This window comes from Gavialis gangeticus, unplaced genomic scaffold (assembly GCF_001723915.1).
Source record: "Gavialis gangeticus isolate Ggan-Ray unplaced genomic scaffold, GavGan_comp1, whole genome shotgun sequence".
NCBI classification, from domain to species: domain Eukaryota; kingdom Metazoa; phylum Chordata; order Crocodylia; family Gavialidae; genus Gavialis; species Gavialis gangeticus.
In genome coordinates this window covers 84,450,654-84,462,296 of record NW_017729034.1, presented here as the reverse complement: position 1 = coordinate 84,462,296, position 11,643 = coordinate 84,450,654, and the positions used below count along the sequence as shown (strand labels likewise).

The 11,643-nt window shown below is 44.2% G+C and overlaps 1 protein-coding gene across 1 annotated transcript in view; it reads left to right on the top strand.

Annotated features, from left to right (window-relative positions):
• Positions 1 to 11,643, top strand: part of ADGB (androglobin) — a 360,063-nt gene that overhangs the window by 289,373 nt on the left and 59,047 nt on the right. The window contains exons 26-27 of the mRNA XM_019527460.1: positions 2,607 to 2,794; positions 3,984 to 4,168. Coding sequence (XP_019383005.1) covers positions 2,607 to 2,794; positions 3,984 to 4,168 — 373 coding nt within the window. The remainder of the gene's footprint in view (positions 1 to 2,606; positions 2,795 to 3,983; positions 4,169 to 11,643) is intronic.

Here is an 11,643-nt window from a genome sequence, read left to right as displayed (position 1 = left end):
TCTGTTTTTTTTAGACCGGTCTAATTTTCTCCTCATGCTGCAAACTTGCAGCATGGAGAACATTTTTTCATTCCCACACATGCCTCTTGCCCTGCCTCAAAGGGGTAGGTGGGGCAAGAGGCACGTGCGCACTTGTCTGGATGTGCCCTGTGTGTAGCTGGGGGAGAGGAGCTAGACTGCCTGTCTGTCTGGGAGCAGAGCCAGGCTACCTGGCCTGCATGTGGTGATGGGGACACAGTGAGCTGCACGTGTGGCTGGGAGCAGAACCAGGCAGCCCAAACTGCGTGTGACAAGGTGAGGGGGAGTGGTTTGCCTAGTCAATAAGAAAGCATGTGGCCCTGTGGATATGCGGCCCAGAAGCTGAACAGCCCTGGACTAGACAACAGAAATGTATGTTGCTACACTTAGATTAATATTTCAGAACTATCTACTATGGTTGTGTGAAATTTTAGCAGGTGTTTCATTTTGGAGGTGTTTCAGACCATTTTAACGCCCAAAACACCAAATACAAAACTAAATGGAAGGCTCCCAAACATCTCCAAAATAAAATGAAACCATCTGAAACATTTCAGAAATGTTTTGGAGCCAAGCTTGCAGAGAAACAGAAAGAAGATAGAGGGGGAAGAGGGGCGGAAGGACTTATCTGATAATGACATCTGTAGCTGGCTATTATCTGTGATCTGTCCCTGAGGTCCCTTCCAATCCCAGTGCCCTGATTGCCACTGCCAGAGCTGGTGAGTACAGGGCTTTTTTTTTTTTTTTAAAGTGCCAGGACTAGCTTGGGGCCAGCCAGGCGGGGGATGGGGCTGGGCAGGCTAGGGTAGCCATGGGGACTTCTCCTGCAGTTCCCTCCACCAGAGGAGCTGCGGGAGAACCTGCAGTCACCCAGCTGTGCCTGCCCCTCCCCGGCTGATCTGAATCTCCGAAACAGTGTTGAAACTCCGAAACAGATTCAGGCGCATCAAAATGGAGCAATGATCTGAAACACCAAAATAAATCACTGTCCTCCAAAACAGCCAAATCCAAACTCAAAATGAGACATAGCCATTTTCCATAACCCTACTATCTACACCCATCTCACCTCTGCTTTCATCAGTTATTTCCCTACCTTTTCATTCCTGGTGCCACCACCTGTCTGGTTTTCATCAGCTGTTTCTCTTTTCCACCTGTCATTACTTCTCATCCACTTTTTACAAAGTGGATACTTTACCTTTGTTACTTTACCTTTCAAGATTTGTTTTAATTTATCCTATAATAGATAATATCAGACGAAATGCCTGTCTCAAGTCAATGTTGAAATAATGCTTTCTAGAAATCTTGCTTTCTTTTACATTACTATTAAGATGGGGTATGTCTTATGGAAACGCTATCACTGGGTATTGTGACTGCCCTCAAACAAAGACAATGCCATAGTGTAACTGCTGGAGGATGTTACTGCAAATGTAACTGTCACTGTAGTTTTCAAAAATGCACCTTATAAAATTTTCCGCTTCTAAAAGAATCTTCAGCTCCTCTTTCAGCCAAGGGAGGATCCATAAGGGGTGTGATGGCACAGTCTCAACCCACCTTTTGGACACCACTGTGGGAATAACAGCCAGGGACTTTTTTTAAATCCCCAAAGGAGGCAAGAATCTCCCCCACCCCTCTCAGCACCACTCTCCTTCCCCTCTGTACTCAGCAGCACCTCCCATCCTCTCCCTTCCATTTCTTCCATCCTCCACCCACCACTGTTGCTGCCTCTGGCTAATCTGGGGCAGGGGGAGCTCCAGAGCTGCTCCAACCTTACTCCAACCAGGCTGCGTGGGGAGCTGGACTCAGAAGGGACAGCAGCAAGCAATGGCAGCAGCAAGCAGGTTCTCTGTCAGTGCCTGGTCCTCCATGTGTTCCCCACCAACCTGGGAGCAAGTGAAGGGTAGGGGAATCCACCCCCGACCATTTCTGTCCCTGACAAAGCCCAGCTTCTTGCACTGCAGCCACTTGCTGCATCCCCAGCTGTAGGCAGGGCAAAAGCAGCTCGGACAGTGGCAGCTGCAGGTAGATCCAGACATGTAAGTAAAGTGGATCAGCAGTGGATGGGAGAGGAGAGGTGCTGCTGAGCATAGAAGGGAAGGGAAGGATGCCGAGGTGGGGGCGGAGATGGAATTCTTCCCTGATTTGGGAGCTTAAAAAAGACTCCAGCTGCTGGTCCTGGTGGTGGTGGGGAGGCTGGGAGTGGAGTGCAACCACCCCTGCAGGACTGCTCACTGATCCTGCACCCCGTTTTAAAATCCTGGATCTGCTTACGCTTCCAGCTTAGCCATGACCATTTATAATAAAGCAGAGAGAGAGAATATGCGTGTGAAAGAAATTGTTTACAATTTTTGTTGCTATTGATATTCCAAGAAAGGTGCTTAACAGTATAAAACATACTATAGCGGTGTAAAGACCCTAAACAGATAAGAGCTATGTGGGAGTTTGTCACACATTAGGGTAATGTAAAAGTAAACTAGATCACAGTGGTGTTATTTTTACCTTTCTTGGATATCAATCATGTTCATTCTGAAGTGGGGGTCATAATGAGGCACAAGCTGCAAAAAAGGTATGTTTTCTTATTTGATCTCTTCCAGAAAGGGTACACATTTATGGCTGAAGCACAAACTGGTGATTCAGCTCTGGCTGCAGGGAAATGGAGACTCCGTCTTATTGGTTCCTATAACCCACTCCCCTCACTCTCTTGTGATGCTGTAAACAATTCTTATTCCACTAAGGAAATTAAAGACTATTACATACCTAATGGAAAGCACATTATATTCAGGTAAATTTTGAACATGTCATTTTTATAGAAGTACTAATAGGAAATAGAATTCTGATAGAATTTTTTTTAATAGAAAATGAAAAAAATAATTGAAGGAAGAAGGTGATTTTAAAGCAAATTATGTTTATTTAAGTCAGATTTGAATTCACAATTCACAATCAAGGGCTTCCAGTTTAGTGTGGATAAGGGTGCCCTTGTGAAGGAACAGTATATTTAATTCATTATGTCAAAATAATATTATTAATAGTATGGATCCAAAAAAAATCTTATCCACTTCAATGATTTAAGCTTCATAATATCTGTTTGATTTAGAAAAATATATTTTTTTTCAGATGGAGGATAAAATTAAGTGTATGTTCTCTATGTCATTAAGATACTGAACAATATAAGATCCAGGTCAGATCCTGAGTGAACTTCACTTGAAGCCTCTTCACAATTGGAGTTAAACTGGTTGATGATAACTCTTTGAAGACAAGTATCCAAGCTGTTATACAGCCATCTTGACCTAGTTAAAGATAAAGCACATGCATAAGCTTTACACAGTCAGGGTCTAACTTTATACCTGTTCTTGGCAGAGCAGTACTATCTGTTCTTGGCAGGGTAGAATATTTCATGCCAAACTTGAAATCAATTAACAATGAGGCTATTTAGCATGAACAAAGGTGGCAGAATCAGCCATGAGTGCAAATAGTTAAATTGCAAAGATAAAGATTAAATGGAAATATAACAAAATAAATTCTTCTTGTTTTCTGTTGCTGACACACTTTCAAAAAACTGAATTTTAAGACTTTTTTCAAAACAGAAGTTATTCCTTTAGGGTGGTGCACATACACAATTGCTATTTTTTAGTTTATGCTACCACTGTCACAGTATTTCCAAAAGGAATTCTGGCAGTCCTGCTAAAACCTTAGTTGATATCTGGTGATTTGATTAAGAGCAGTGGAAATCTTGCTTTACTTGCATGTGGTAACCTTCAAGCTGAGGCTTGCTTTTGAAGGCTTCAGTTATGAAAACAGCTTAAACATGTGCTCAATCTCTCATTTCAAGAAGGACTTTAAGCAAACACTTTAAGCATATGCTTTTGGCCAAGCATTCAAGTGTTTTACCTGAATTTGGCTGCTTTACTGAATCAATTCCAAGTATGAATAATCCAATGCAGTGTATGTTGATGGAATTTTCTCCTATTTAGGTATGCCATAAAAGTCACAGCATCCCATATCGCCACAGTGCAGGTACAGACCTCTAAATCAGATGTATTCATTAAGCTACAAATCCTGGATAATGAAGAAGAAATTGTGAATACCATTGGAAAGGGCCATGCAGTCATCCCTGCATTTAATTTCTTTTGTCCTGAAAGACCTTTAAGTTCTCAATGTAAGTACTATATTTTGTATTTTATACTTGGTCCCAATGAGAACACTCTAAAATAACTTTGGATAAGGACTGATCTTAAACACTATCACAGAAACTGTTTCTTTCTTTTTTTTTTTACTTGTTAGTTATATCATTTCCCTTACTTTCCTGTCCCCTTCCACATTCTCTGTTCTGCTAAGGGGATCTGAAACATGGGGGGGGGGCATGTATTGCCCACAAAGACAGGTAAAGATTGAATTGACGGAGGAGCTGTTTCTAACATTATTTTTTGTCTGTGACTTTTGCCTTCATTTTCTGGTTGGTTAATAAAGTAGTTCACATTTGTTCCATGATAAGGAGCCAAAGACACAGAACCAGAGAGCAAGCCAGCAAGCAGGGGAGATTGAGTGGGAGTCCTGCCTGGGAGAGGAGCAGGAAGCCATGGCTGCATGGGGAGAGAGTTTGTTAGTGCGGGTAAATAGGAAGGCCTGCATATTTCAGGGTTGGTGGTGTAGGTTTAGTTTGGGAGCCATTTTGCAGGGTTGTTTGGAGAAATTAATTGATTGTGCCTGATGGCAGTGTAAGCAAGGAGATGAGGCTTGCCTGAGTAGAAAGGTTAAGCTTTCCAGAGCACAGTGAATAAGGAGGAGAATAAAATGATGAGGAACAACCAGCATGGATTCACCAAGAAGTCATACCTGATCAACCTGATTTCCTTCTATCTTAAGGTGGCAGGCTGTGTAGATGTAGGGGAGAGCAATGGATGTGATATACTTTGACTTTAGCAAGGATTTTGACACAGTATCTCATGACATTCTCATTAACAAGAGATGAAATACTAGATTAAAGTAGTGTAAAGTTGATACATAACTGTTTGGATCATCATACTGAATGAGTAATCGTCAATGGCTCAATGTCTAGTTGGGAGGAGGTATCAAGTGGGGTTTCCCAGGGGTCTGTCCTGGGTTCACTATTGTTCAGTATCTTCATTAATGATTTGGACAATGAGATTAAGTGCATACTTAGCAAACATGCTGCTGACACCCAGTTGGTTGTCATTATAGATGTTTTGGAGGGCAGGGCTAGGATCCAGAATGACCTGGATAGACTAGAAAAATGGTCCTCAATCATTCAGATGAGATTCATCAAGGACAAGTGCAATGTCATTCACATGGGACAGAATAACTGCATGCACAAATACAGAAGAAATGATGACTACTTTACAGTACTGCAGAGAAAGACCTGGGAGTTATTGTACACTATAAGCTGAATATGAGGCAACAGTGTTTTCTTGCAATCCAGGTGCAAAAAACGCCAATAGCAGACTGGGTTATATTAACAGGACTGTCACTTAGAAATCAAGGGAAGTGATTCTTCCACTCTATTTGGCATTGGTGAGACATCACCTGGAGTACTGTGTCCAGTTTTAGGCCCCACACTTCAAGAAGAATGTGAACAGTTTGGAAATAATCTAGCACAGAGCAACAAAAATGATTAGGGGCCTGGAAAGCAAGACTTATGAAGAAAGGCTGAACAAGCAAGTGTTGTTTGGATAACAGTCTTCAAATACCTGAAGGGTGATTATAGAGAGGGTGGAGATGGGCTTTTCTCTCTGTCTGTAGGGGCAGGATTAGAAGCAATATCCTCAAGCTTCAGCAGAGGAAAATTTGGGTTGGGGAGTAGAAGGGGCTTTCTAACTTTATAGGTGGTTAAGCAATGAAACAGGCTAAAGAAACTGTGGAATCTCCATCCTTGGAAACTTTCAAGAGCAGATTAAACAAATATTTAGCTGAGATGGTCTAGTCAGAGATTATCCTGCTTGGAGCATGGGGCCTCGACTAGATGGCAGTGTGAGGTCTCCTTCAGCCCTACTTTCCTGTGATACTATAAAGGTAAGTTCCTAGTCCAAAATATTTAAGGACTTACTTCCCTTGTCAGAAGGGACTGTAGTATGTTCTCTTCTCACGCATTGCTCTGTCTGTCTGATTTGTTTTTGATTAAAATACAGACAAGGTTCATCGGGTGAATCTGATATCTTTTATTAGACCAACTTAAATAGTTGGAAAAAAATTATTAAGCAAGCTTTTGGGTTCAAAAACCCTTCATCAGGCTAAGGAAGTTTAAGCAGTTGGTGTGTGCTCTTCCCGGATGGAATGAAAAGTAAAGAAGCCAGAGGCTGGGCTGGTATGCATAGAAGACAAGTAGTCAGTGAAGATATAGATTGAGGAGTCAATGGGTGAAAAGCAGGTGGGGGGGCGGGGAGGGAGAGAGAAGTGGGATGAATAGTGGAGAAGTACTATTCCTATTAAATAGTGGAGGGGTACTATTCCTATTAAAGACAGGAATACGCAATTACCTGTGGGGGCACATTTCTCACAAGAAAACCACTCTCTCTCCAATCTCTCAGTCTGGATACTCAAAGGATACTTACAAAACACTTCCCAGAGACAAGCCTATGAACTCCACTTCATCAACCTCCTGGATAGTAAAAATCATGGACTAAATATAGACATTGGATTTATGACACGTTATAACCTTCCTGACATCTGACTCCCCAGGTACTTCTCCACTATTCATCCCCCTTCTCTCCCCCCGCATCCAGCCTGTCTGTCATCCATTGACTCCTCAATCTACATCTTCACTGACTACCTGCCTTGTATGCATACCAGCCCAGCCTCTGGCTTCTTTACTTTTCATTCCATTCAGGAAGGGCACACACCAACTGCTGAAACTTCCTTAGCCTGATGAAGGGTTTTTGAACCCGAAAGCTTGCTTAATAATTATTTTCCAACTATTTAAGTCGGTCTAATAAAAGATACCAGATTCACCCAAAGAACCTTGTCTCCCTAATGTTCTTAGACCAACATGGCTACAACCTACACCCCTGTAACATGATTAAAATACAAGCATTTATGTCTTAGTCTAGGAAATATCTCTTGACAAGCATTATTTTCCCCTTTCTCCTGGAACAACAACTATTTTATTCAGGGAGAGAGGAGGATGGGAGGATTCAGAAGGAACTGCTAATTATACTAGATTTATGGAAGTTATAAATGGCCATAACACTATTGTCAGGTCATTATAATAACAAGAGAGATTCAAATAAAAATTTATCCTGTAGGGGCACATTCCAATTTAAACAAAATTTCCTTTGGGACAAAATTTAATTGCCAATTACAACACATACACCGTTCTCATCTTTATCTGAACATTTGTGCCTCAGAGGCTGAGCTTGCCCTGCCTCAGAGACATTTTGCCTTGCACCAGCTTCCTCAGATGTCCCATCCTTCTCTGTGTGCACTATCCACACCTGACCTGAAGCAGTGTAGCTGCCTACAAGAAACAGGCTAATTGACACCATCAATCAGCACTACTAATTGGCCTGTCCTCAGTGCATACAAACTCAACTACATTTCTTTCAGTCAGGAGAGTAATACATAACAGAGCAGAATAGTACGTTTGAAAGCACTGCTGCCAAAAACGGTCTATTTACAGTCTAAACATGGCATGAGTGAGAAGCTTACCTTTTTGGTCAAAGTTCATTTTCTTTCACTTTAATTTGTATATAAGTCAGCAGGACTGGATGAACATCATCCAAGAGTGCTAAAGGAACTGGCTGAAGTAATCATGGAACTGGCAAATCTCTTCCAAAACTTTTGGTGCCCAGAGAGGTCCCCATCTTCAAGAAGGGGAGGAGGGAGAACCCAGCTAACTATAGGCCAATTAGCCTAACTTCTATCCCAGGGAAAATCCTAGAAAAATTCATTAAGGAGTCTATGTGCAATAGGTTTGCAGAAGGTAGGATTCTCAATGACAACCAGCATGGCTTCATTGCGGGCAGGTCTTGTCTTACCAACCTCATCTCCTTTTATGATCAGGTGACTCACCACCTGGATAAAAGAGAGGAGGTTGACATTATATACCTTGATTTTCAAAAAGCTTTTGATCTGGTATCTCATGAGACAGTCAGGTGGGTAGGAAGCTGGCTGCGGGACAGGACCCAGAGAGTTCTAACGAACGGATCTGTGTCATCTTGGCAGGAAGTGGCCAGTGGTATCCCACAGGGGTCATTACTTGGTCCAGTGCTATTCAACATCTTTATCAATGATTTGGATGTTGGGGTGAAGAGCTCACTGGCCAAGTTCACACACAATGCCAAGTTATGGGGAAGCATGGTCACACTAGAAGATACAGACACAGGCAGACCTACACAGGTTTGCAAGTTGGGTGGACTGGAACCAGATGAAGTTCAACATCAAGAAATGTGAAGTGCTCCACTTGGGGATGAACAATCCCCTGCATATCTATGGGCTTGGCAACGCCAACCTGACCAGCACTATGAATGAAAGGGACCTGGGGATAATAATAGACCACAGTATGAACATGAGCCAACCGTGCAACGCTGTAGCCAGCAGGGTTAACAATACTCTGGCATGCATCAATCGATGCATCTCCAGCAAAACCAAATAAGTGATTCTTCCACCCTTCTCTACATTGGTGAGACCGCAGCTGGAGTATTGCATCCAGTTCTGGGTGCCACACTTCAGCAAGGACATGGTAATGCTTGAGAGTCCAGAGAAGGGCCACCTGTATGATCAGATTCTTGAACGGCAAGCCATACAAGGAAAGGCTGAGGGATCTGGGACTCTTCAGCCTGAAAAGAAGGCTGAGAGGGGACTTGGTAGCAGTTTACCATTACATCAGAGGCATACATCAAGGACTCGGTGAACCACTGTTCACCAGGGCACCCTTGGGGAAAACTAGGAATAATGGTCACAGACTCCTGGAAGGCTGTTTCAGGCTCAATGTTAGGAAAAACTACTTCACAACTAGGGTGTCCAGACTGTGGAATAAACTCCCTTCAGAGGTGATGCAATTGCCTACCCTGGAAATCTTCTAGAGGAGACTGGACAGTCACCTTGCTGTGGTCATCTGACCCAAGTTGTCTTTCTTGCTTGGTGCAGGGGCTGGACCCAGTTATTTTCTGAGGTCCCTTCTGGCCTTACTATTTCTGAACCTATTAATTCTATTGCCACATGCCATATTATAATGGGTCATCATCTCAACTAGAGTTATAACAGGAAACCAACTGATGTTTAAAGATTAATGCTTCCAAAATCTACCTACCATATTTACTGAAATCCAAGATGAGTTTTACTCCTACCCACACCCCCCAATGTCTTCATGGCAGGAAAAAAGCTTTGTCTTGGATTCAAGTACTAACCTAGAGCAGGTGGTGGCTTAGCTCTGATTTTAAAGCCAGACTGAGCTGCTCTCTCCCCTGGGCTGGAATGGCTTGTTTGGCGGGGGAGCAGACATGCAGCCAGGGGCAGTGTGGGGGAGATGGCAGGGTAAGGGAAACTGCCATCTCCCCTACAGCCCTTGTCCTGTATGTCTGTGCCTGCTTCTCCATCCCCCACTGCAGCCTGCCACTTCATCCCTTTCTCCCCTCTCTTCAGCTGCCCCCACCTCCCCTTACCTTCTGCTCCATCTCTCAGCCAGGCAGAGAGCTGCTGCTGCTGCTTCTTCCTGGCTGGTCATAGCTGCTGCTGTTGCTGACAGCCCCAAAGGAGCCCCTCACCCTAAGGGGGTGAGGGTCAGAGAGTGGGAGGTTAGTGGGGAGGCATGGGGGACGGAAGGCAGAGGTTAGGCACAGGCATGGGGAGCTGGGGAGGGCAGGAAGACGTATGGGAGGAGCAGGCAGCAGTGAGGGCAGGCACAGGGGGAACGGGCATAGGCATGGGGAGATAAGGGGCAGGGGGAGCAAGAGGCAGTGGTCTGCCCCCCTGCCCTCACCACTGCATCCCCCAGCATAGCAGTGAGTGGGGACAAATTTAAGACAACCTTCCATTCATTAGATCCTATACATGGACAAGTATAACAAATGTATACTTTTCCCTGTATAGAATCTAATTATTTTGGGGTAATCTTAAATTGGAAATCATCTAGAACAGTGTTTCTCAACCCGTGGGTCATGAACCAAAAATGGGGTCACAATAATATATGAACAGATTGAGAACAACCTTTCAAAATGAATCACCAAACTTTAAAAATGGATTCTCCATTAAAGAACAAAAAAGTGGGAAACTGTGGCTTGTCCCCTGCTGGCTGTCAGAGTTTCAACCTGCAAGGAGCTGTTTGGGGCCTCCTCCTGCCCCACACACCCACCCTCTGCCCCACACATTGCAGGGCTGGGGCCTGGGGGTAGAGGGCACCGGGTTGGAAGCCAAGGGCACTGGGTCAGGGCTGGCTATCGATGTTTACAAATGGGTCCTGGTACAGAAAAGGCTGAGAACCACTGGTCTAGAATTCTGGTGACTATGGTATTTACTCATTTGGTTCTTTTTATGAGGTGCTGGGGAAAGGAATGGAGGCATCTAGTCTGAGAACAACAGAAAATTCAGAGGCAACCCAAGTAACATTCAAAAGAAAATAAACTACACATGCAGTGCTTGTTGGGAGATGTGTCTAGGTCTTTTTTCCTGTGAGCTGTGATCTGAATGGCTCTGGTTTGTTGGGGAGCCTGAGCCCTTCTCCTTGTCTCATTACAAGTGCCAGGGGGATTGCAACTTGCAGGGAGATAGCAAAAGATCTATCTGCCTGTGCTGTGAAATGGGGAGGTCCAGAAAGTAGCCAAATATTAAACTTCTAAAAATAAGGAAATATAAACTGAAGGTACACCCTCTCCCCCGACTCTTTTTGCAGTAGGAAAATGAGTCAGAGGTAGGGGGAAGAGGCCAGCATGGGAGGGGGTCAGTTAGATGAAAGCAGTCAGGAACATGGCTGTGGTGATCTGACAAAGGGCAAGTAGGAGTCATAATGTGGTCAGATGTCCAGTTTATGGTAAAGCCCAGGCTATATAAGCAGAATGTATGATTCTTCAGCAATTTGCTGCCTGTGATGAATGTACGCAGTAGTCTGAGGTATCATATGGCAAAGAGCATCTTCTTAACTTGCTAATAGTTTCATAGTAGCTAGGGTCAGGAGGGACCTGAACAGATCATCTAGCCTGACCCCCTAGCACAGGCAGGAATGAATGCTGGGTTCACAAGACCCCAGACAGGTGATCATCTAACCTCTTTTTGAATTTACCCAAGGTAGGGGCGAGGACCACTTCCCTAGGAAGTTGGTTCCAGATTCTGGCCACCCTGACTGTAAAGTATTGCCTCCTGATCTCTAACCTAAACCTATTCTTCATCAGCTTATTGCCATTGTTGCTCATCACCCCAGGTGGTGCTGGGGAGAATAGGACTCTTCCTATTTGCTGATGATCTCCCCTGATGAGTTTGTAGGCAGCCACCAGGTCCCCTCTCAGCCTCCTTTTGCCAAGGCTGAACAGGTTCAGGTCCCTCAGTCTCTCCTTATAGGGCCTATCCTGCTGCCCTCTCACCAAACGGGTGGCCCTCCTCTGAACTCTTTCCAGGCTGGCCACATTCTTTTTAAAGTGCGTCGCCCAGTACTGGACACAGTACTCCAATTGTGGCCTGACCAATGTT